Raw genomic sequence first — 27,286 nt, forward strand, 5'->3', positions numbered from 1 at the left:
AGGTGTTTGGTGTTTCAGTTTTGAGTTTTCTTACTCTCAAAAACTAGAACTTTGATACCTTCAAAGATTTGGAGGGTGATTCTTACCTGTTAAGTAATTAACACCAGTCTGATAAAGGTATAAAGTTACTAATATGTTCAGTCATTTAAATAGCTGTGGGTGTTGTACCACAGCAGGCAATACACCACCGACAATTCCATAGTTTGTGTCAAAAATATTTGCATTTGTTTATGAATGGTTCTTCACGTTAAAGCTTTTTCCCTACTTGTTTTTGTCTTTCAATGAAAATAAGCTCTTCAACATTACATGTATATACATTTTATCCATCACACATAAAATGCATTATTTGTATTCTTCTTCTACAACCATATGAACAAAAGACCAATTACATATAGATGAGACATTTGAAGACTACCACTAACTATATCTTCACTACAAATCAGATAAATGATATACACAGTACATATTAGTAACGGTAATGGATATTATTCCTGTGCTGAAACTTGAAGGTCCAATAAGAAATATGTCCATGATATACATCTGACATGTGCTAGACAAGTTTATTATTCACTTTTACACTTGTCACATCTACACTGGGCAGATCATCATATATAAAGGAGGGTAACACTTGAACTTGTACTTGAAGTGTATTGTAGGCACAAAAACATATTTACTTATATGTTTTTAACTTGTCTGTAAACGTTATTAAGTGCACTGTAGAGGTTTATGAGGCTGAGCTTATTATGGCAGGTATGACGGAGTACTAGGAACATATCAGATCTGAAATTTTAAGAATAAAGCCACAATACAACAAGAATGAGGTCGTAATGTCATTCAAAGATTCAGGATTGTGGTTTTTTCTCCATGTGGGACTTGTACTCAGTCATAGGTAGGAACCAGCAGCACAGGAAACTGACACTGCATTATATGAATTCTAATGCTAAAAGTATATAGTCAGTGCATCATGTATTGCATTTGTGCACAATGTGCTAGTGCGAAGTTACCAATGTCAGGCTACCAGTAAAATCCCAGTGTTCCCTGATTTCACCCAGAGAATCGATGGACGGGTTTGGTTTTCCCTGATAGATCCATGAAAAGCAGAAACCTAGGACGTTCAAACCAAACTATTCAAATCACTGACATTCAGAAGTCCAAAAAAACATCAAGACACATGATGGTTCTTCATCCAACTCAAACTATTTCCTTCCACTGGCAGGTTTAATACTTACACGAAATGACCGCATTCATCAACAGTTTTGTGTCTGTGTGCAAGTCACTGAGGCTGCTCCCTGGCTGTGACATGTCTGTAATGCATTTCCGAAGCTCAGTGGAAACACTGCATTAACATGTGTGTGTGTCAGGAAGCAGGTAGTGTTGGTTCTGATGAAGGTCTTGACCAAATATTATGAGGCGTATTCTGCCTGTTCATCCTCTGATTTCTTCATCCTAAGAAATAAAGAGAGAGAGAAAGAAAAAAACGTATTATCATTGGCTGTTATTCATTTTGCATAAATCAGAATAAGTCTTCAGGAGACGCGATCTGTTCCTTTTGTATACATTAATTTTATTGAGCCAAAGAATATTATGCATAAACTAATGAAAGAGCAAAGAGAAATAATAAATAATTAAGTCAATCATCCAAATAAAATACTAGATCTTGTGTTAATACATACTGTTTCTGCAGTGTCTGCGGTCTCCTCTTCCTCTGTTTGCTCACTGCCTGGGGTGAATGCCTCAAAGTCAGACAATGCACTTTCCACTGCCTCCTCATCATAGTCTGTCTGGTATTCATCAGACAGCTCCTCTGAAGACACCACAGAGCACAACATATATTATATATTATATAACACAACATATATATATATACATATATATACACACACACACTACATAGATAGAAGATATTATTTGGTTCACTATTTCAATTAGTTATTCATAGCTAACCGTTGATTAAGGCATTTTTGACCGGTTCTATTCTGGACACAATCTCTGCCAGGTCAGTGAAGGAGGCATTGGGACAGGTGACCACCTGAAAGACACACAGCATTATCCCAGTGATGACCTCATCAGCTCTATTTGATTGTACATTCAGAGCAGACATCAGTTCCTGACTCACATGGCCAGTTTTGGTCTTGTGGAACTCCTCCTGATGTCTGTCCTTCAGCATGCTGTCCACCACCTTGCTGCGCTGCCACACATCAAACAGTGTCTTCCCATGGTGGTATCCTACCTCCTACGGCCAGAGTGAAGGTGGAAGGTGTGAGGACTCAAAGCCAGAACATGATGGAGACATAATTATGGGGAATTGTGTTGAGAGTTTAAACTCACAGTGATCTCATCGAACTTGCCAAACTCTAGTGTGCCGTAGTGGTCGATAGGCGGTCGGATGTATTCGCAGTAGTCACTGTCTCTGACCACTTCCAGCTGCCGTACACAGCAGACGTAAGCCAGCCGAGTCTGGATCTCTGCCATGTTCAGGACCTGGGAGGAGAATGAAGCAATGCTGTAAAAGCTCTTTCTAATATTCAGTATTGTTTGACTTTTTAGGTTAAGGGGAAACTACAGCGGACATTGGACTTTTATGGCAAAGCTCAGTGAACCTTGATTTTCTCAGACAGCGGGTTGAATCTCTTCCACAGCAGCCACCAGCCGTTCAGGGAGTCGCCGTAGTTGGTCAGGTTGGTTTCATCCCTGCTCCCAACGTCGATTGCAATCACAACCTTGGCCCCCATGGAGCGAGCCACGTCGGCTGGATGACAAGACAGGACAGATGGACAGATGTTTGTAGCACATTTTATGACAGACTGAATACCTAAACACTATCAAATCTATGCAGACTGTGACCTTTAAATCTGCACTTCTTTTTTATTTTTCTACTGTGATGTTTCAGGTTATGTTCTCAGTCTGAGGTGATCTGAGGGAACCGAGCTTCAGGCAACAGAAAGACTGAAAACTACTGCAAAGCAACAACGGAAAAACTTGTAATTAAGGCAGCATAAGGAAACAAAGTCTGGAACGCTGGTCACATGATGTGAAAAGTCTCTTTTGCTTAGGATTGATACAAACTGAGTGAAATGACCTGAAAGTATTCCTAAATTTGAGCTGGTCAAATTCTAAAGCTCTTTGACATTTAATACAACACAGGATTGTAGTTTCAAATAGATAAAAAAAAACACAGAGCATCGATTTTATGCTTGTAGCAAGACGAAATTTGTCTGAGCTCCAAATCCAGAAATATAGATTTCCTCACTTTCAAATCACATGAGGAGTCATGATGGTGAACAAACAGATCGTCTCTATCATCATCAAGAAAAAACTGTCTTCTTCCTCACCAGGCAGGTTGTTGATGTAGCCTCCATCCATGAGTAAATGTCCATCTTTAGGATCACAGAGAGGAGGCAGGTAACCAGACAGTGACATACTGGCTCTGACATATCGCCACAAAGACCCTGAGGAGGACAGGACGGAGGTAGCAAAGAGAAATCAGCTTGACCTGTATGTCTTTTTAGAGGAGACTCAGACCAAGGACTGTCTAGTCCACCTGGACTAACAAAGAATCAAATTAATAATCACTGTGTTTCAACGTGAGACAGACCATCAGTGTGAACTCTCATGGAGGAAGCTGTGATATCTGTTGTAATGTTGAAGTATGGCAGCCACAGGTCCTGAAAAAGACAGACACGGCAACATTTGTGATCAACATTCATAAACATTTGTCATTTGTAATCAGTAGATAAATCAATAAATATATTTTGGTGAGTGTGTTAAGTTAAAGCAGAAGTAAGCGATCCGGTGGTTTTGGCTAACTTCCTGTCAGCCGATGGAGTTAGCAGTCCCTGCCCTCGTCCCTACGTCACCACATTCACACGCATCCCTTGGCTGCACACACAGAGAGGACCGCCCCTTTATGCCGTTCTCTCTCCTCATTGGATAAAGGTTGTAGGATACAAGGAAAGTTTTCTCCTCGGCTTACAGCAGAGCAGAGTGACTGACAGACCCGTGTTTCAGACCAAACACTCTATGTAAGTGATTGCTGTCGGAAGATATAACTATTTAAGACTTATATTAACACAAACATTCCGCTTACTTCTGCTTTAACAATACCAATATTTATATTTAATATTTTGTCTTTTCAACAAGTTTTTGCAGAAAGTGGGAAGATCTAATCGAAATTGATGCAGATATTTCGCTGTAAAGGAAGCCTTGTCCTTACCTCTATCTGTTTATCCTTAAAGACAGAACTGATGCTGGAGTTAAAGGAAGCTCCTGAAAACATGGAGGTAACTGGATATGTCAGGTCCAATATCTTCTTAAAGTATGAGGTCATATCCTGAGGAAGTAAAGACAGGCAAATGCTGATGTTCATAGAACAAGGTTTGTCATGTCATACTGACAAGGGGGAAAAACAACACGATTCATTCATGAGTGAAGAACATTTTTTTAACGTAAACACTCTCATATCTTCAGTATGATGTGAACTCACCATGGCCCATTCACGGGCCCGGACTCTCAGTCGACTGTAGCTCTTCTCTTCAGCGTACAGCGCTCCCATAAAGGAGCCGATGGAGGTGCCTCCCACCATGTCGATGGGAATCCCTGCCTCTGTCAGCGCCCGCAGGACGCCCACCTGTGAGCAACCCCTGGAGAGGAACCCATTGAATAACGTTACACATGATATCTAATGTCATATTCAGTTCAAATCACTCATATCTTAAGGAAAAAAATTTGTTATGGACAAAACTGATTTTATGTGATTTTAAAATATAATGTGTCAAGTCACTCAAATCAAGTCTCAGCCATGTTAACTCAATTACTATTAAATTGATAGATTGGAGTCATAGTAATCTACAGAGTCACACTATCCACTAGAACAGAGGGTAGGACTCAATGTATATTCATTTCTACTATTACATACTACATAACTAATGGAGTCATACAGTATGTCTACCATACAGTATGTCTCAGGAATACAGTCCCTACCTTGTCAGAGCTCCAGAGCAAGCCAGAGCAGTGAGGAAGAGAAACAGATGGATCAGAATAAAGACAATCAGAATACACCTGTTTATTGGAGCGTTCATATTATGCACATCATGTGTTGATGTGAACTGTTGATGGAGAGTACAGATCCTCCTGGTCAAATATGACTCCAATACAAGCGAAAAGTTGTTCACTTCTTTTTTCTACTGTACCAATGTATTTGATTTTAAAAAATACATCATCAAAAAATATTTTTTTGAATGAACAGAATCAAATGACTTTGACACAACCTGTTGATTGACGACTGTAGAACCGAGAGAACAAGCAAATGGAATGATGTTCAATGGTGAGCAAAACAAAATCTAGAACTAAGTATTTGCTGCAGCTGATGTTGAGGAAAAAAGTGAAAATGTTGTTATGATACCAATAAACAAACAAAAAAAAGAACATAAAGTGACACAGCGAAGCCTCCGCTGTTCATCAGCCATTAATGAGGTAAACACTAACTTTACTGTAGGTGTTGTGTTCTGTAGGTTTACTAATCTCACTCGTGTCTTTATCCTTTATTGCTGTTATGAACTGTCAATTGTAAGATCTGAACTGAACCTGTGCAGATTCTTATTTAACAATGTAAACACTTAACAAAATTATAACTAATATATAGAAGTATTAATTTCCCAGAGTAGAGAGTTTGAACCAGCTTGTTATTACATGAGGACACCTTGTGGTCAGACAGTGTTAGTGTGTTAAACATGATGGTACGTAGCTGCCCTACCTGGCGCCCCCTCCCCCAAGTACGATGGCGATGCTGTTTCCTGTCAGGATCCTGGCCAGGCGGGAGAAGTCAGAGTGACGATCTGGACATTTCTCAAAAACACGCTGGTACAGCTCTCTCTGAAAACCACACACACACACACACATATAAACACCGTGTGTACTGGACTAGAACTGCCCATAGAGACTGAGTGAGGTGGTGGTGGTGGTTCATACCAGCTTAGGTAAACTCCTCCTGGAGAAGACCCTGCGGGGGCAGGACAGGTGATGGTGTCTGGAGATCCAGCTCCTCATGTTCAGCCACTCGGCCGTCCCTTTGGGTGGGGGGCCGTCCTCCCTGTGCAGTAACACCAGCTGCTTCTGAGCCCGCACTGAACTGCTCTCCAACATTCGCTCCAGCTGCAGGTGGAGAGGAGGAAGAGGAGGAGGAAGAAGAAGCAAAGAGCTTCCACTCAGTTCATCAGTAAGTAAATAGTAAGTCAACAATTTGAGTAATGATGAAGCTGTAGCTTCTCTAAACTTAAATACTGTAGCAGGGTTTTTTGGTATTAGACAAACTTAAAACAAAATCTAATAATTAACATAACTTATTTATTTTTACAATAAATCACTATTTTCATAGTCTGCACAGATATATTATGTCATTTTTTATATACATGTCTTATTTGTTTTTATGAGCTTTTACCAGGTAGTTGTATTTTAATGCATTACTTAATCGTTGCCCTATTTTGGTTTTTAGGTTGCCTTCAACATCTGGCCAGGGACAACGGATGGAAATTAGCCTACCCCTTAACTCTGGCTCACTTGCAGTTTCTTTTAAATACTGTTGATCATTGTGTGTTGCATGTTGCATTGTCCCTGTTAAATAAACCAATAAATAAATAAGTGCTTTGGTTAATGACACTGTCTTGACACAAAGCATACACTGAAACATCACATTGATCACGTTCCACACAGCTGCTCTGACTTTGGAACCAGTGCTGTTTCTCATAAACGTGCCACATCTAAGAAGGACCCTGCTGACTGCAAGCGGTGACTTCCAGCCTTTCTCCACGGTGCTTCCTTCATCAGTAGTTGTTAAAAAGGGGAACGTTAGATTCACTTCCCCAAAGCATCGGGAAGTAACTCTGAGTTCTTCTGTATATCAACAACAACAACAACCCTGTGTTCATCTAGAGAAACTGAGCCAGTGATTTCCTCTGAAATGCATCTATGAGAGAAAACTCATAGCACAGAAACAACAGAGTGCACAAGGGAGAAGGACAGCGGTGTTTACCATAAACAGGAACAATATTTTACTTGACTGCGTAGAAACTTAAGGGGTATTTTGCAATGCATCAGAGGAATCATGCTCAGTGGGTATATGTGTGTTGTTTCACGGCTCCAGAGAACACTGGCACTCTCACTGGCTGAATATAACATGAAGAAAATGCATCAAAAACACTGGATTCTTTGTTTGATAGATAGATAGATAGATAGATAGATAGATAGATAGATAGATAGATAGATAGATAGATAGATAGATAGATAGATAGATAGATAGATAGATAGATAGATAGATAGATAGATAGATTGGGATTTTGTGTTGTGTTTCACTGGAAGGTAAAACTCACCTCTCCCACCGTGGGCTCCTGTTCACCCAGTCCCACTATAATGATGCAGTCGGCCTGGCGGATGCAGCGCTGGGTCCAGGGCGTGAGGCTGGAGTCAGACTGGTAGAGGACAATGCGGTGGATGTCCTCCTGCTGCCCCAGCCAACTGGACAGACGGTACTCATGGACACTTTAAAGGAGAAGTACAAACCATCCAGGAGCAACATGTTACCTGTTACTCTGTTTGTATTTAAGTATTTAACTATTAAAATGCTCATCTCATTTCACAGTATTTATCTGTTTGCAGTTTATCATTTGATCAAAGGTCTACCTGTCTAGAGCAGCAGAGCCTAGTCGCTGTTTGATGATGTCACTGGTCAGCAGTTGAGTGGGACCTTCAGTAAAGAGAAACACATCCATCAAATGTTTGAAACAGGGCCTACTTTCATAGCTGTGAATGACATTGAGGTGTCCTGTATCACGGTAAAGATTCTAAAATAAATAATCCCAGTGCTGCAGGTCTTTACCTTTGCACTTTTTAATTTTTTTTTTTTTATCTGTGCTTAGTTTGTAGTAACTGTTTCATTGTCAGGTGCTTGTTAAGCTTTGGGTTGTTCCCTCGATCAAAATCCAGCCTGTATAATTTATTCAGTCATGTTTCATTTCCTCATGCATTGACCTCTGCGGTGCAGTGAACTCTTCTTTCCCATTATAGTAAATCTGCCCCTGCGTCATCTGCAAGCAACCCCACATGCCACCACTAGACGTCTCTCTAGGACAAACAGATGATCCCCTATCAGTCCAGTGCTCACTTCCCTTCACTGGCTCCTTGTTGAATGTAAAGTCTAGTTGAAAATGCTCACACTTACAATTGGATCCTCACATTTCTTGATATTATTTACGTGGAGGTGTCCACTGCTCGTGTGATTGGAGTCAAGAAATCCAAGTCTGATTTATGGGTCTCAGGAGCGGATCGAGCCACCTAATCTGCTGGTAGCTTTTGGTTTTGGGGGGCCCTGGGGTGGTGGGAGGTAGTTATTTTATGTTTTATTTTATTTTGTTTTTGTTTTTGTTTTTTACTAATGTGGTTTCTCTTATTTCTCATCTTGTCATTTTTATGTCTGCCATTTTGTTTTGTATTTGTTATTAATATGTATTGGCGTTTTCAAAGTTTGGAAAACAAAATAAAAATTTGATCACAAAAAGAAAATGCTCACATTTATATACAGAGCTCTGTACAATCAAGTCCCTGCACAGTTAACCAGTCTACTCTACTTAATCAAGCTTTGGTGATGAATCTTTTGATACACCTGTGAGGTGGATGTGACTCTATTGTGTCCCTGTGTGGTGTGTTTCTATGCATTTTTTTGTCTGTCTGTAAAGCTTTTGTCAGTGAAAAGTGCTTTATAAATACTGAACTTATACATGCATAATGTTTATTCCCATGCATCTATAGACTACAAAATCAGCAATAACTATTTACGTATATTTGCTACATATTAGGCTAACTGACAGAAGGGCGACCAGGGTGAATCTGTGTGTGTGTGTGTGTACCAATGCCACTGAGTGCATGCTGCAGCTCCAGAGTGAAGGAAGTGAGAGGGACCTCGTCGGACACAGGCAGGATGGCCACAGTGGACAGGTTGGAGGCTGGGTTTCCAGCATCCCACTTACTGGAGGGGGTGGAGAGAGCCAGACTCCGAGCTGCAGGGCAGACAGTCCACACATGAGCTACATGATCTCCTGGTCACATTGTTGATGGTCTTTTATTTAAAGGTACATTGTGTAGGAATTACTCCCATCTAGCGTTGCGGTTATATATTTTTCATGCTGCATTCACGTGAAATTGGGCAGACGGCAGACGGACGACAGCTGCTGCACGTAACGGCATAAACAAGCCTCTATGTAAACAAGTGGTCCATCAGCACGAGGCAAAACAATACATGTGACTATATGTTGTCATGGCGATGTCGTATTGTTTACCTGACCCACGTTTTACCGGCTTTCTCTGGACTTCTGTGACTAAAATGACATCTGATTTGTTACCGCGGTGACTTTTCACAGACGCCACCTCGACCTGAGCCGACAGCTCCGGTGTCTCCGCTGAGTTTCCGTGGTTTCCTACCGTCACGCTGCCACTGAACGTAAAAACATGGAGACACCACATGGCAGCCAGCACCGAGCTTACCCGCTCCATGGAGATATGAATGATATGAACGGCTAATTCAGAGCTAAAAGGAACACTTCAGTTTGTTGATTAATGAAAAACAGACTTTTGAACAAAATAATCGATTTTCGTGAATAGATAACAGGAGAAGTTACACAATGTCCCTTTAAAGCAGTTTTCCAGTCTTGCATATGGTATTTGATGTCATACTGAAACAATATCCAATCCTTTCTTGTTATTTTTTGTGCACATGAGCTGCATTTAAGCCCCATCTTGTCACACACTGAGACAAAGCGTGTATGCGTACCAGCCAGAGGTCCGTTCATCTGCTGCATGTTGCCCAGTATCTTCTGCCCCAGGAGGTGGATCAGCCGTGTGACGACTTGAGGATACCTCCTCTTGATGGAGTTCAGGGCTCCTTCAGGGAGCTTGGCCAGCTCAGAGTCTCTGACGGCGTGGACCGTGGTGGCTCGGTTCATGTGTGTCACGGCCTCCACCTGATCGGTGCACAGGACAGTGTGTGTAGTTACTGAAATGTGCTTCTGTCAGAGGTTTGTCTATAATTTTCTTCTAATTTATAAATTCAAAAGTCAGTTAACCATGTATTTTAGGCATTTGTCCAGATGAATGGTTGACCTTTGTTTACTTTAATATGTTTCAGGGACTGTTGAGGAATAGAGATATGGAGGAGGCAGTGGGAGAATGAGATAATGAAAAATATTTAATTTGTTGTTGGGAATGAACGCTGTAACCTACATTAAAAATACTTTTTTACTATTATTAGGGCCCGAGCGGCGACTGCAAGTCGCCCAGCGAAAGCCCTATTGTAATTTTCATTATTATTATTGATTTATTTAGCTATTTATTTTAATTTAATATTCATTGCACAGTAATTTATTGACTTATTAGTGTGATTTAATTGATCTTTTTTAACTTTATTTATTTATTTATATGATCTATTTTTTGTTATCTTTATTTATTTAATTATTCATTTATTTTGGTCCTTTTCAGTATTATTATAGGAATATTTTCATTATCATTTTCATTACTTCCATATGTTTAGGATGTTTAAATTGTTAGATGTTGTATTAACAGAAAAAAACCCAATATATTTATGTTTAAAAAGAAAAAAAAAAGGCAGTTAACCCCACTCTGAGTACTCACCACGCCAATTAAGTCCCCGCGGCCATATTCTCCAGCCAGCTCCTTCTTCCCATCATCCTTTGCAATGACAGAGCGCAGTCGCCCACTGAGGACGATGAAGGTGCTGTCTGACTTGTCTCCCTGTCTGAAAACAATGTTAGGAAACAGTAACATCAAAAATGGCTCCACCCACATAACTGTTCATTTTGATTTAACTGGCTCGATATGATCTGCGGTATATTCTGCTGCCGTCATGACCAACATGACAGACACCTCGTCTTTCTTTGTTGTTCTTGTGTCTGCTAAACTAAGTGGGAGGAGGAACTTAACAGTTTCCATGTAAAGATTTGACACAGAGCCTGTAACTTCTGTCTCCCGGGCTATCACAGAGACAGCAGTGAGTGATTTCATGAGTGGGATCACGGAGGTTGTTGCCTCTACCACCGTTACCCAGTTCCTCATCTGGATCAAATAGAGTCTGTGCCTTCAAACCAGACAAAGATCAGTAGGTGGAGGTCTATGAAGTCATTGACAGAAAAGCAAATGACTCAGAGTCTTACCATGATTATAAACACAAATTTCTCATATATATATTTGTGAAAAAAAATGTAATAAGTAACTTTTAGAAATTCACTTTAAATTGATCAAATTAGATTTGTATTGATATCAGACTATGTACCTGTAGACGGCGCGGCCGGCCTCCACAGCCATCCAGTCCAAGGCGAAGTCGATCTGTCTGACAAACGGTGACACCCTCCTGACCACAATGTGAGCCACGTTCAGCACCACCCTCGGCTCCTCGCGCATGATCCTGACAAGGTGAAGACACGGGTGAGTTTGCGTGCGTTCGACCCACCACGAACAAGCGACTCGAGTATTTTGTGTGTGAACTCGATCCTACTCATAGAAGTGAGCCTTGGATATGGAGAGGAAGGTGCAGTCTCGGTGAGCTCGGACGGTGAAGATGAGGGGCTCGCCCGTGAGGACGGCCAGGTGACCCACCATCTCGCCTGGGTGGGTGACGAACAGAAGGGTCTCGTCCTCGCGGTCGATCATACGCTGGTAAACATGGAGCGCACCTGAGATGACAAACTGCACGCTCACGTCCTGTAAACCGAGATGAGGTGAAAAATAAGAGGTGCAGAGATTACAAACCAGTTCTTATGGAAATGATGAAACCAACAACCACAACAGCTTTGGAGATTAATTTGACAGCTCAGAAACTTGTAAACTCATAACTCATAATTCTATCCGGCCTGCTTCACAGCAGGTTGTCTTCCCTGATCAAGACCATCTGACAGGAATCTTGGAGTTATTGTTGATGCTGCTGACAAGTGAGAAAAGTGGTCCAGTCGTGCTTTTTTAATCTCATTACTCTCGACTCCATCTGAGCTACACAATCTTTTATGAAGACTGGTACCCCCAAAATGTGAGACTGAGCAGCATCTTAAGTTTTTACTGCCTTTCACGGGACTCTGCATATTCTCTCTGCAACATACAATATGTAAATGTGCCAGATTTTAGCTCTAAAGCTAATTTCCATCTGCAGTCCCGCAGTTCACACAAAAACAACATTAGACAAGGACGAGAATAAGAACAAAGCACAACATGGTACAAATACCATATGACACAGTAGCTTCAGTCAGAAGGAGTAAGGAGTAGTAGTAAAATTGAAATGCATTTAATCGACAAAGGTGTCGCATAGTGTTGTTAAGATTCATTAAAGTGCATCTGTTATGAAGTGCTATTTTAAATTGCATTTTAAAGTGCATGGAGTAAAGTGCCTACTATTTTAGTAATCTAAAATAAGAGAACTACCCTTGATGTTTACAGACCTGGTTATCAGTAAGCCATGTTTTCAGCTGTTTTTTAAATGCTATGTTGAAATTTCCCTTATGACCAGCGGTAGTGTATTCCATGTTGAGCAACCATAGATTGATAAAACTTTCTGTGCAAATGCTGTTCTCCTAAACTACTGCTAGCCTGCTGCTATTAGGTTTTTTACTTACTTTAACTTGATTCATTTCTCATATTTCTGCTCTTTTAAGAGGTGTCTACGTGCAGTAAATCTGTGTTTGTGTGTGCTGCTGCTGTATTATCATTACAAAATAGTTAAGCTTACGCTAAATGTGGTTTGGACTACTGTTAGTTCACTATATTATGTGGATCTATATGCTTTTAGATGATTCTACTTCTCCGCCTCTCTCAGCAGCTAAACTCTACAGCAGCAGAGTTTCCACACTTTGCTTTGTTTGTCTTGTTTTTGTTCAGCTTGTTCAGCTTGGAGCTGCACTGGTCAGTGTTCTGTCAATAGGAGCTTCTGCCAGTGTTGACCTGACACTGACCTGGTCTCCTTGACGGGCCACAACAGAGCCAGCTTTGACCTGGCGGAGAGTCACCCTCCCCTCCAGCAGACTGTGGTCCTGATGGCATCAAAAGACAAGTTAGAGACTCAGAGAGGCGACTGTTCTTCTCTCAGAAACATCCTGTGATAACTGACCCAGCATGGATGAATCACTATATGACTGTTAACAGATTGCCTATTTACACAATTATATTTAACCAGAACATTGATTGTTTTTATGTATCTGGTCCTTGGAGCCAGAGGCATGTTGTTTTCTGATCAAAATTATGAACTGGTTACATTTTCTGTGACTCAAGGTCATAGGTCAAGGTCACTTATTAGCTATTTCTCACACAAATAGTTCATATATTGTATGATGTGGGGATGTGACCAGAAACTAGTCTGAGAAAAGCGAGATATAAAACAATTAAACTACAGTATACACTCCGGCACCCTATTTCCTTTTTTCAGGAAATTGCATTGTATTATAAATCTTTATTGTCCCCGAAGGGCAATTCAAGAGCAGCATAAAATACTTTAAAAAGAAAAGACAAAACACAAATGTGCATGAAGTTTGCATTGTAACTTACCTGTATTTGGATGACCTGCAGCAGATCCTTCTTTGCAGCTTGGAAAATGGCATTAACTTTATTATGGTGGGCGTTTCCTCCTCCAGCATCGCTGTATTGGTAAACAGCAGATGGACTGCGCTGCATTGTGACAGTCTTCTTTAGAATAGACTGAGGAAATAAAGAGAGACATTAAATTATAGTGACCACACACTGCACACTTACTCTCAGCAACCAATGTGTCTTTAGTGCACTAAGATAACCCACTAAACTCAAAAGGCCTTCTATTGAAACAATTGCAGGAAGTTTTTAATTTGTATTGACACATAATGTAGGAACTTTAAAGGGATATTGCAACATTTTTGGCAAATTCTCCTATTGCCATAATCCCTATAGTCTTAGGAGTAGATTCATTACCTTTAATTGTCGGTGCAAGCTGTTTTTAGATCGGCGGGGCAGAGACAGAGGCATATGGTATTTCCATGTTTCCCTCATCAAACTCATCAAATACACAATCCAACAACTCTAAAACACTCTCGTGGACAAGTTGTGACCTGCACATTCATGAGATAATAATGGAACGTTACGAGACAGAGTTGTTTTTGAGGCAATAGTCTACTTGCCAACAATGAGTACCCGGAAATGTTGAGTACCCCAAAGTTTTATGTTAGAAATATATAGTATGGGTCCTAACTTATATATATTGGGCAATTAGCACAATTGACATAATTAGCATAAACTAGCATATTTTGCCTATATGGGCAATATTTCAACAAAATTGACTTGGCTGATCTGGGCAATATTGGAGTGGTTTTAGGGGTTATTGATGATGCTGAATCCATTTCTGACATTTTCAAAATTCAAAATGGCTGTCTAAACTGGAAGTGACCAGATTGAAATCCATCAAAATCGGCCCACTGGCGGTTAAAATCTGGTCACTTCCGGTTTAGACAGCCATTTTGAATTTTGAAAATGTCAGAAATGGATTCAGCATCATCAATAACCCCTAAAACCACTCCAATATTGCCCAGATCAGCCAAGTCAATTTTGTTGAAATATTGCCCAAAATATGCTAATTTATGCTCATTATGTCAATTGTGCTAATTGCCCAAAATATATAAATTAGCATCCGGCAGTTTCTGAATACTGGGGACCCATACTATATATTTCAAACATAAAACTTTGGGGTACTCAACATTTCCGGGTTCACAATGGGGCCCTATGGGCTGGCAAGTAGACTACAAATGCGTAGCCGGAACTACATTCCAGACACATTTCCTGGGCAGAGTGATTTCAAAAGCGCAAGTAGTTCTAAGTATTTGCTTTATGTGCCATAATGTTACATAATTATACGTTATTATTTCATAGCGTGGCGAATTTGCCAAAATGTTGAAATATCCCTTTAAGACAGCAAACAAGAACAACTGAAAATGAGACTTAATACTAACAGGGGATTAGATAGAAAGACCTATTACTCTCTGCGGCTGAGGTAAATAAAGGTCCTGGTCTAGTTCCAGAGTTTCCATTTATCTTCTCAATTTCACACTTTGACCATGTGCAGCGCAGACATACCCGGCTTTGACCTAGTTGTGCTCTATGTGAGACTGTGCTCTGGTTGAACTGACAGAGGAATTAGCTCAGTTGTATTAAAAACATCAAACCCCCAGTTCAAGTCCTTACACCAACCTCACTAGTGTGATATACTTCCCCCTCCCATCACAGCTTTACTGCTGATAAAATGAGGGCATAGACAGTGGTTCAGACTTCTATGCTCAGTCAGCCTCCATTAGTAAATATCTCCCTGTCATCCAACCTGTCTGGACCCTGAGCAGAAAACTTCTAACAGAGGGTGAAGCAAGTGTCTTATCCAGAGACCTTAACAGGACTGTGAGGCGCCATCTCCTCTCTGTGAACTCCAGCCCGTTCATACACTCTGTTGAGGTCATCTGACATTTCACCTACATGACACAAACAAAACACAGACAAGATTGATATTGATTTATAAGACATACTGTATGTTTATGCTTCTGTACAACTTGGTTTTGAAGGGCTCTATAAAAATCTTCTGCAGTTGGGCCTGTCTATGGGCACATTAACAATAAGTAGTTGCAAAAGTGGACAATCATTGATGATTCATTTACAATGATAGTAACTGATGACCTGCAAAAAGACTCAAATACGTGGAACATACAGTTGTTGGATTTCAAATGTAATGACAACTTTTCCTGTTCCTTCAATTTTCCACATAATATCCAACATGTGTAATGTCTCTATTACAAATAAAATACATGATTTGAGTCAACTTAGAACACCTACAGTAAGAGCAGATAGACTAAACATAGTTTATTGAATTGCAGTATGCTCAATGAAGTCACATTGAGGGGAAAAAAAGTTTGAAATTTCACTTCTTATTTGTATAATATTATAACTTGTTTTCCTTTCTTGTTACTCACATTATATACATGGTAACACTTTACAAAAAGGGTCCCTTAATTAACATTAGTTAGTACATTATTAAGCATTAATTAACTGTTTACAGATATATTAACAATCATTATTATGTATTACTTAGGATTAAGAAACACATTAATTAATGTAGCCTATTAGTAAGCAGTTAATTAATGTTTACTACTCAAAGTTAGTTAATAAATTATTAAGTAATAATAAAAGTTGAATAATGTAATTATCATTATGTATGCATTACTCAACATTAATTAACACATTAGTTTTTATATTAATGCTTAATAATATACTAACTAACGTTAATTAAGGGACCCTTATTGTAAAGTGTTACCTATACATATTATATATTATATAAAACAATAAATCAGTGACTGTGTGTATGTACCTGTAACAGCCACAGGAGTGGAGAAAGAACGAGACTTCTTGTGTTTTGATGAGGGTATATCGGTGGGGTTGGACTTCTCTGTTGTGGTGCGTATGAGGAGATATAAAGAGAACAGATTACTCTTGCTGCGCACACACACAGAGACACACACACACAGAGACACACACACGCCTGCAGACTATGAGAGTGGTGTTGTTTCTGACCTGCATCTGATTTTTCTGAACCCGGGTCGTCAGAGTGTGAGGGCTGCCTGCGGACACCTCTGTATGAGTGAGTCTCACCCAGAACATGGGCCACGGACACCAAGGAGATGGCTTGGCTCTCCTGTAACACACATCCATCCATATCAGGGAAAAAACAGTTAATAAATTAAATATCAAATGCACTAATCAGAGAATATATTAATGTTCAATGATTTTTTTACATTTTATTTTATGAATGAGTAACTATTAGAGGGATATTTCAACATTTTGGCAAATTCTCCTATTGCCATAAGGAGTAGGTTCATTACCTTAAATTGTTGGTGCAAGCTGTTTTGAGATCGGCAGGGCAGAGACGTAAGCTCTGCACGACACACGGAATTTCCGGGCTTTCCCTCATCAAACTAAATACACAGTCCAACAACTCCAAAACGCTCTGGTGGACAAGTTGTGACCTGCACATTCACCACACTATGAGATAATAACGAAACGTTATGAGATGAAGTCGTTTTCAAGGTAAATACGTAACTGGAACTACATCCCAGACACGGTTACTCAGCAGCGAAAGTAGTTCCGAGTATTTGCTTCATGTGTCGTAATGTTACCTAAGTATTATGTTATTATTTCATAGCGTGGTGAATGTGCAGGTCACAACTTGTCCACAAGAGTGTTTTGGAATTGTTGGATTTAGTTTGATGAGGGAGACGTGGAAATACCATGAGTCTTCGTTGCGTTATCTGAGCAGTTCACGTCTCTGCCTTGCCAATCTCAAAACGGCTTGCACCGACAATTAAAAGTAATGAACCTACTCCTAAAACTACAGGGATTATGGCAATAGGCCAATTTGCCAAAATGTTGAAATATCCCTTTAAACACTGCTCTTCTTACTCTTGTTGTGTTGCAAATCAGAGACTAGAGAGAAACACACAAATAAAACAAAACAAACAGTGTCGGGTGGACACTGCCAGGTATACACAAGGTTAGACTTGAGGTCATCTAATCTTAAACATATTTGCCCACAGTCGGAGCACACAGCGCGAAGCAAAGCTGCAGTACCGGGTTGAAGAGCTCAGTGGTCAGGCCGAGGTAGTTGTGTAAGGCCAGGAAAGTCACTCTCTGAAGACGCACCATGATTATCTGCAGAGGGAGGGAGACAGTCAGAGAATGAAGAGTTTCTACCAAAAAGAAATCCTCGGGAAGCGGACGGAGGACGGAGCCTCACCTGAATGACTCGAACCAGAGTTTCAGGATATTTCTCAAAGACCGACTGGAAGGCTGCAGCCGGGAGACGCAGGACGGTGGAGGGAGCTGCGGCTCTGGCTGACACCGTCTTGTAAGGAGCTGGATAGCCCTGTAATATACAACAGCAAAGATGATATGTCACAGTGCATGGAGAAAGGCAGGTGTTTTTGATTTGTGGGGGTTTTCAGAGTCAGAATCTTAGACAGGCAACTCTCTCCAAAACTATAAAATCTCTAAAAACAGACAATAAATGTAAACAGTTAAAACTGTTTTTGTAGAGACAGTTTTGTTCCACAGACAGCGTCAGATGGCTACTCAAACAGACGTTTATTTACTTCAAGCAAGCCGACATGTCTGTAAAACTAGATCTAATTCAAAGTCTTGCAGAGTCTCACACAATGGGTCTTGTGTGAGACTCCGCAAGACTTTGACGCGCTCGGTGTGTTTACGTGCAGTCAGAAGATCCCGTTGGTGTCATAAACACAGGAATATCAACTCATGACTTGCTTGAAGTAAATAAACTTCTTGGCGCATGTTTGAGTAGCCACCTGACGATGTCTGCGGAAAAAAATTGCGGCTTTGAGGGCTGTAAACAGCCTAAGCAGCATTCACTCCCATTCATCGCTGCCATGGCGATGCGGGGACAGACACAACTACCGCAAAACAGCAATTAAACTGAAAATTTTCAGATTCCTTCTTTTAGACCTAAAATGTTAGAAAAATACAGCCCAGAGTTGAATTTACCCGGAATTGTCCTTTAAGTATAACTTAGTTAATATTGGTTAAACAGGGTGAATATTGAGAGTTTGCACAGGTGTTCATGTCATACCACAAACCAAACGCTCTGATCACCAAATTTAAGCTCACTGCTCACTAAATTATATCACATGAGGCTGAACCACCATGTGTACAACACATTTCAACACGCCGGTGCTAACACAACAACAACAACAACAACAGGACAACAAAAGGAGGGGATGACAGTTGGGCTTCAGACGTACAGTTATTATGTCCATGATGCTGAGCAGACTGTGAACACTGTCTCCTGGTAGGACTTCCTTCACCACTGCGTCTGTGCCATCCTGCAGCGACACAACAACAATAACAAGCAACAGTTAGTAAACAAGATGGCAAGAAAAGAAAAGGGCCAATCTGTCTGTCTCAGTGTGAAAGTCTTCCTGCTCTTACACTCTCATGGATGCACAGCTCCAGGCGGCCATCCTGAACCACATAGATGCTGTCGTCGGTGTCGCCCGGTCTGAACAGAGCCTCTCCCTGGTGCAGCTGGATCAGCACCATGTGACGACACAGCTCCAGGAACAGAGGCTTCTCAAAGTGGCCCAGCACCCTGGTTACAACACATACAGTACACACACACGCTGCAGTTACATCACTGATCATGTCATTTACCCACATTTTATGCTGCGTTCAAGACAACTCGAAAGTCGGAACAACACGAGCTCCGAGTTGTAAAAAATGAATTGAACGGCGTCGAACTCGGAAATTACAGATCGGAAACTCGGGTATCATATCAGAACTCTGACTTTCCGACTTGACGTCACGACAACATCAAAACATGGCAGGCCTCGTCTTAAACGGTTAGAATTTAGACATAATTTATTTGTTGAGGTTTGAATGCTTATTTTTGTGTATTATTGCAGTAGCCTATATGAAATACGTTTATATTAAGCTGTGATTGTTGTATGGTGTGAAATTGCGGTCCTCGTATGTGACGGAAATAACGTTTAACTGTTATCAAGGCTATATGTGCACTCATCTGCAGCGTCTCCTCTCCTCCAAAATAAACATCATTTACTGCTGCATTTATTTTTCGTATTCAGCTATGAGCCACAATATGCCAAAGTCCCTTCAGATATCCAAGTTTTTTTTTCTCCCGAGTTCCTGCAGCGTGAACGCAATGATGTCGGAAGTCGGAAATCTTCGAGTTGGGATTTCCGACCTCCGAGTTGTCTTGAACGCAGCATGACATCAGGACCAGTTAGGTTTACAGGACAGACTCAGATTGATTCAGTCATCATTTCCCAGGTGGAAGAAATGCAGATTTTTACAAGAGTTATGGTCAATTCAGTCAGTCAGGGTCAGGGTCAGGGTAAACTTTATTGTCCCTTCAGGGAAGTCTGTCGTGGGTGTCGTGCTACATTACATTGCTTCATAGGGAAAGACACAGTCACTACTAAACCGGACGAAGAACAGGAGGTACATGTAGTCACATAAAACCGACGTAGACTACATTTAACAATGACAACACAGGGACATACAGAGACGTTAGACCATTCAAAGAGCTAGAAAAAGTGCCAAGTGCTCAAGTCCTTGTGTTCATTGCACGTTGCTCTGTTGCACTAGTTCTTAACATTGTTCAACAACTTAAAAGAAGCTGGAACAAATGATAATTTGAAACAGTTTGTTTTGCACTACGATATGTAGAATCTTCTTCCTGATGGGAGAAGTTCATATTCAGAGGAGATTCTGAGGAGATTTTTATTGTTTATTTCATAACTGACTGATTGTATAAATTGTCTCATATTGTCTCATACCAATTATCTTCATAGTTGTTCATCAGTTGTACTGTTAGGTTGCCAAACCAGGCTGTGATTCCATATCTGACGAGGCTCTCTAAGATAGCTTTGCCAATCTTATAAACTGTCCCCATTTTATTTTAATTTTTTTTTCTTTCTTTCTTTATTCATTTTTTTCCTCTCTCATAGTTATATTCTTTTCCTCCCATCCTCCACTCCCACATCCTTCTTTTATCCCTTGTTCAGATTTTTTCTTATTATTGCTGTCTAGCTATTGCTGTTATAATAATGTTATTATTATTATGAGCTATATTACTATTATTATTCATTAATTTCTTTCTTTATAACTGCTATCACTATTACTGTTATGACCACCATTTATATTATATTACACACACTACACCTACAGTGTAAAGCGCTTTGAGTGGTCCAAGAGACTAGAAAAGCGCTATATATGTGCAAGTCCATTTACCATTTACCTTATTCACACTTTGTGTATACATTGATGTATGTCCACTGTGTTGTTTGTTTTGTATTTCACAATTAAAAAAAATAAAACAATAATAATCATAATCATAATCATAATAATAAAATTGCTTTGTAGAAAATTAGCATGATCTGGCCACACCAGTCAGTCAGTCAGTCAGTCAGTCAGTCAGGTAGTTAGTGATGAATAATTCTAAAATCAAACACTCCAACCTTAACTCATGTAGGGGTTGAACTTGGCTGAACACCTGCAGCCTATACTCTGACGCAGGTAATGCAGCCGTGGACTTTGTTACTATAGAAACCTCCACCCTTTTAACTGTCAATGTTTATCATTTTCTGAAGATGAAACCACCCCAGCTGGTCTATAAAATAATAAAATGTCAGAAAATAGTCCATAACAGTTTGACATGGCTCTGCAAACTGCTTGTTCTGTCAAACCCACAGTATTACATTTGACCTGTATGTATCTATATCTTACCTGACATTTTTCAACATGTACAGCACCTCAGAGGGGAGATGGGAGTTCTGCACGTCAAACTCAGTCAGGTCAGCCTCCAGCAGGCAGGGAGGGGGCTCCTTGGGCTGCAGGGTGGGGGGCTCCCTCCGGATACGCAGGATTCTACCAACACACACATCCTTCATACTGTTAATGTTTATTTTAGTTTTGTTTCCTCCTGAGAGGACAGAGGTCACAACTCTGGACTTGAAGATGTTCATTACTAAAAAAGTATTCAGAATTACTCAAAGCTGATTCTTCATAATTTTGATTTTGGTAACATGTTAAATAAATCTGTGTCTTCTTTGGCAAATAAATCTCACTCCAAGGTCTAACAAAGTGAATCTATCATTCAGTCAAACACAGCAGCTGTCTCCAGGATAAAACATGAACCAGCCTTTACAGTAAAGAGAGACTCACTTGCGAGCTATAGACAGGACTTTAGTCCTCTTCCTCAGTCTCTGCCGGGAGCCTGGGTTTGAGTTCGAGGGAGGAGGTGACGACAAGGTCTGAACCTGCAACAGCAAGAACATGGAATGTTTAGTTATTGCAGTGGTTCTCAATGTGGGGTCCAGGGACCCTCAGGGGTCCTTGAGAGGGTTCAAGGGGGTCCCCAACTTTTTCTTGAAATTTTACAATTTTTTTCTAGAATTTATAAAAGTTTTTTGAGAAATTTTTACCACTCTTTTTTTATTATTTATGTTTCCCTTTTTTTTTTTTTTTTAAGAATATTTTTTGGCTTTTTGCCTTTATTTGATAGTACCCAGTAGAGATAGACAGGAAAGGGGGAGGCAGAGAGAGGGGGAATGACATGCAGGAAAGGGGTGCCCGACGCGGGATTCGAACCGGGGCCACCTGCGGCGAGGACTGCAGCCTCTACATGGGGCGGCCGCTCTAACCACTGCGCCACACACCGCCCCATTTATGTTTCCCTTTAAAAAAAAAAATTAAAGAATTGTTACCACTTTTTGCTTTTGTTTTTGAGAAATTTTACTACTTTTCTCTGGAAAAATTTAAACTTTTTTTTCTATCACTTTTTTTCTAGAATTTTTAAAAAATATATTTTTGTTTCAGAATTTTTACCACTTGTTGTAGAAATGTTTAAATGTTTTTAGAGAAATTGTACCACTTTTTTCCAGAAATTTCTCTATAATATTTCCAAAAATTCACGCCATTGGCCCTAATTTGAACATCGACTCGTACATTGACTAAAGATGTAACGTTCTTCAGTCTCAGAACAAATATTTGTGTATTTCTGACATTTGCTTCAAAACTTTGTCCAATGGGGGTCCGTGGTCTAATTTGTGTCAATTTAGGAGTCCTTGATGTAAAAACCTTTGAGAACCACTGAGTTATTGGACCAGTTGCATTTCAAGTGATGCTCTACAGACGGAAAGAAAACTGCTGATATTTCTCCTGATCTTATCACCATTCAAACCTTTAGAACAGGCACCACACTGAGACAAATATGCAACATCCCAGGAACAGGAGCGGCTTAAAAGCTGGCATTGGGCCAGACTGCAGTGGATGATCAATGTGAGGACATAGTTGAAAACTGCTGTCGAGCCACTGCTAACAACTGACATTTCAACATATTTATATTCTGCCTGGTGTCAGCTGGTTTCAGTTCTTCATCAGTTTGCTCCTCTCCTTCTATCTCTGCTCATATGCTATATTTTATTAATAATACGTTATTAATTAATACGTCAGTCAAATCAGTCAAAGATACATACAGTATAAAATACAGGGTGAGTTGTCATATTCTTTTCTTTTCATTTTCTATTTTATTTGAATTTTGCTAATTTCCTCCCCAAGCTCAGACCACTGCTTAATGATGTATGCTGCATTGTTGATATGTAAATTCAGAAAATAAAATAAAATCTGATGATTAAAAAAAATATACAGGGTGAGCAGTGATAGAAAAAAAATCACACACATACTACACCTACTTTTATCATGACAGTTAAAATAACTGTAAAAAGAAACGTCTACCTTGAGTGGGGTGTTTGAGAAGACACTGACCTTTCTCATGATCTTCCGGCCATAGAACATCACCTTGTCTCTCTTCCTGAAGCGATAATGAGGAACTCCAGCCTCCTCCTCTGAAACACAGCAGGCATGCTCTGTAAGAATGTCTGGCCTGAGTAAATCACCTTTCTGTCTACACTTTCCATCCCATGGAATAATTGAAGTTCATGCATGATTTATTTTCCTTTTGCATGAACAGAATGTTTTAATATACCATCCAACGACTGTGTTGTAACTGCAGAATGCAGAGTGGCATTGACAACTTTTCAAAGAACAATGTTCATATAGGCAGTGTTGTGGTACTGAGGTTTCAGATCTTGCTCTTGTATCGGAATCGATTACATATTTACTCTGTCTAACCCTAACCCCCTTGGTCTTGGTCTTGGTCTTGACTTGGTCTCGAGTCGACCCCCTCAAAGTCTTGGTATTGTCTTGGTTTTGGTATGCTTTGGTCTTGGGTTAGGTGGTCTTCACCACAACACTAAGTGTGAACTGAGCTGTGCCACCGTGCATCTGAAGCTGCAGAAACAGAGTGTGTAGGTGTGTTCTGTACAGCTTCTGTTGTCTGGAATAGAGCAGTGTGTGTACAGTGTGCAGGGCACTGACTTGACCGTTTGTATCTTCTGTAAAGAAGGAACACGACCACTCCAACCACTGGAATGACGGTCACAGCTGCCATCAGCACGGCCGTCCACTGGAAAATAAATACAGGCAAATTACTTTCCCCCTCTGTTCCGTTCAACCTTCAACAGCCTGAGCACTCCCCCCTGGTCTGGTTTCATCATATCAGCAGCAAAAAGTGTGAACAGTTTTGAGTTGTGTCTAAGCAATGACATCTGTGCTGTAACTGTGCATCATGGTGCACAATGTGTTTTAGTGAGTGAGAATGTGTTTGCAAAAGAGTGAAATGAGATCTGCAACTTGTGTGTATCTGGTGAAAATTGTTTATGTTTTTGCCAAAAGAGGGACTGATTCATTCAATGTGTTCAGGCCAGTGAGGATTTGGTTCAGACAATGGACATCAGTGTTTTGGCAATTCAGAAAAAACTGTCGTAAAAAATCTTAAATACTATGCAAAGTAATACAACATGTTTTTGGTAAATTGTTGTGCTAAATGAACACTTATATAAAACTAATGAACACTTATGAACTCGTGAACATTTAAATATCATTCCAAATGGCAAAAAAATATATTTGCACAGTCAATCGATTAGACAGGGGGTCAGAAATTGATGATTGAGGAATTGATTGCTGGCCATTACCATATTGGCCTCCGTCCTTTCTTCCACAAACTGCTGCATCCTGGCCTTAATCTCATTGCCGAGCGGAACCAGGCTCTGAAACATCAAAAAAGTAAAAGTCATCATCTTTCATCTTGAACGTAAAAACATGGCGACACCACATGGCAGCCAGCACCGAGCTTACCCGCTCCATGTAGATATGAGATATGAACGGCTAATTCAGAGCTGAAAGGAACACTTCAGTTTGTTGATGGGGGGGATTACTGATTATAAAAAACACTTTTGAACCAAATAATCGATTTTCCTGAATAGATAACAGGAGAAGTAACACAATGTCCCTTTAAGGAAGCAAAATAGAGCATAGATCATATGGAGAATGTCTAATGACTTTGCCATGTAGCCTACATTTTAGTTATGATCATTACTGCGTTGTAATGAACTTGTAGGGATTGTTGACAGTTGTTGAACTGTTCTGAGCTTCTCATGAATTAATTTCAACTCAGTGAGTTTGAATCACTGTTTGTTGACTTGTAAATGACAGGGTGGCTGTGTGTCAAGGTCAGTGAGTCTGACACATGATGTTCTGCCATGGCTGAGCAGCCAAGTCAAAACAAACCTCTCAGCACTGTGTTTAAATGTTGTAGCTTAAAGCTGTAGTGGCCCTGAGAGCTCAGCGTGCTGCAAATTCACTCCTACAACATAACACAACACAAGTGTTTAGAGTGGTGGGATGAGAAGAGGGAGATGGGGGATGGGGGTGTCACGAAGGCGTAACCCTAACTTCAGCAGCCCAGATTTGAGTCCAGCCCTTTGTGCCACACCATTGTATGTCTCTCTCTCTTAAGTCACAATCGGGGCCTTAAACAACAAGTTCCTGCCAGTTTCATTACTTTTTAGTATCTTCAAACACACTTCTGTTGTGCTTTATGAATTTCCAGTGCACGTGTTGTTTAATTAATGGAGAGGTTTCTTCAATTGTCAGTGTGTGAGTCTGTTTGCATGTTTTCTGAAGTTGCAGTGTGTTGCAGTCTGGTTGCCAGTATAAAATCGACAAAATATTCAGCTAATTTTTATCCTAAAGGAGAACAGATGAACCAATGGATGGAATATACATAAGTCAATTTAACAGTATTTCTTGTTCTGTTTATTATAAGAAATTAAGTAGATAAATTGTGTCTCATGGAAGGTTCTTTTTTCAAAACTCAGGCGTTCTTGCACGAATATTAGGCTATTCAATAATAATAATGTTATTGTAAAATAATCAATATTTTTAGAATACCATACAATACACACAAAAAGCCAAAGGTAAACTATAATTCATTGAACAATATGTTGCAAAGTCTCTGTTCTGTGTTGTAGATGTAATCAGCTTTAAATGGCAATTTAATCAAAGTTAATGTTTGTTTAATCTAAAGTGGTTTGGCTCTGGTCCAAAGTATCACTGAGGAACTGAGAGAAATGTAAAAAACAAAAAACAAAAAAACAAAACAAAGCAGAGCAACTGTCCTGAATGTGCTGAGCCCAAGTGAAAGCGCATTTTCAGACAGTGTAGTGCAGTGAATGGAGGACATACTGGGTAGACACTGCAGCTCTCCTCGTCATCGTCGTCCTGCTGCATGCCTGCAACAAATGGAAATGGAATCAAGGCCTATTTCTAAATGATTGTACATTTCAAATGGGTCCTGAAACCTTGAAGCTCAAAAGCTTAACCTTTGATTAAGCTTGTGTCATATTTCAATAACCGTCCGGGATGTGCTATTCTGCTCAGCTGACCAACAGGTCACAGAGTAAAATACTAACCACATACACAAGTGAGGAGAAAGAGGTCACAAGCTGAGGGTCTGTAACCTGACACTCCCTCCTGCACTTGTGCACAGCTCTGCTCCACAACATGAAACAACAGTTTAATGCAACTGGGACAAATGTCAGAATGACAGGATGACTGTGGAAGACTTTGATTTTTTTCCCCCCCTCCTGATCACAGACTTGTTGGTGACAACAGGGAGCCTGTGGTGGGACTGTTTGTTGACAGGAGTTAACTGCAGCAGTGTGGAGTGGGTGAAGTCCAACTAACTCTCTATACTTTGATAGGTATATTATATATTAAGAAGTAAATCTTAGAGACAAATAGCAGTAAACACTTTAATGTCAACATCAGTCCACGTTAACTTAACTCTCACTGACTGTCTGCGATCCGCTACACAACAAAAGGACAATCCAGCGCATTACAGGAGAAAAACTGGAGAAAGTCTGCACCTGGGAAACAAACACACACACATACACACGAACAGATCGACTATTTCAGAGTTAAAGAGAGCGAACAGATTTCCCACGTACCTTTCATAGTGTGTGTGTGCCTTATAATAGTGTAAAGACTGCACCGTAACAACAATCTGAATGTCCCGTCATACAAAGTAAAACCCTTATCGGCCAAACCGCTCGATGACCCCGCCGTGATGCAAGCATACCGTGTATTTAAAGAGACTCCAGCGGCTGGCTGCAGTGTAGCTCAGTTATTCACCTCAACATTAATTAAACTAATATAAATACGCAACATGTTATTGTTTTGCACATGGGGCGCGTTTACTGATTTATTTTGAAGGGGAATTCGCCTTGTTGAAGTGATCTCTGGCGTAGTG

General features: G+C 40.3%; 1 protein-coding gene across 2 annotated transcripts; it reads right to left on the reverse strand.

Moving 5' to 3' along the window:
• Positions 1-1,017: 1,017 nt before the first annotated feature.
• On the reverse strand, positions 1,018-27,245 carry pnpla7b (patatin-like phospholipase domain containing 7b). Of its 2 annotated transcripts, none has more exons than XM_085787609.1 (35): positions 26,985-27,245; positions 26,221-26,267; positions 24,669-24,743; positions 24,013-24,100; positions 23,401-23,480; positions 21,799-21,893; positions 21,361-21,501; positions 19,045-19,204; positions 18,858-18,938; positions 17,837-17,965; positions 17,671-17,751; positions 16,618-16,738; positions 16,415-16,492; positions 15,442-15,524; positions 13,588-13,737; positions 12,999-13,076; positions 11,555-11,760; positions 11,333-11,464; positions 10,675-10,798; positions 9,818-10,007; positions 8,898-9,047; positions 7,675-7,738; positions 7,365-7,533; positions 5,968-6,150; positions 5,753-5,871; positions 4,484-4,640; positions 4,214-4,330; positions 3,596-3,665; positions 3,333-3,449; positions 2,601-2,749; positions 2,329-2,481; positions 2,117-2,233; positions 1,945-2,029; positions 1,674-1,804; positions 1,018-1,446 (listed from the first exon to the last, which is right to left on the reverse strand). In XM_085787609.1, exons 1-35 carry the CDS (start codon positions 26,989-26,991, stop codon positions 1,426-1,428), a joined length of 3,948 nt encoding a protein of 1,315 aa, XP_085643735.1. In that variant the 5' UTR covers positions 26,992-27,245; the 3' UTR covers positions 1,018-1,425. The 2 variants fall into 2 exon arrangements, with proteins under 2 accessions (XP_085643735.1, XP_085643736.1); XM_085787610.1 differs by having other exon boundaries at positions 27,116-27,134.
• Between the last annotated feature and the right edge of the window lie 41 nt (positions 27,246-27,286).

This window comes from Trachurus japonicus, chromosome 9 (genome assembly GCF_045865225.1).
Source record: "Trachurus japonicus isolate A0001 chromosome 9, Traja_1.0".
Taxonomy (NCBI): domain Eukaryota; kingdom Metazoa; phylum Chordata; class Actinopteri; order Carangiformes; family Carangidae; genus Trachurus; species Trachurus japonicus.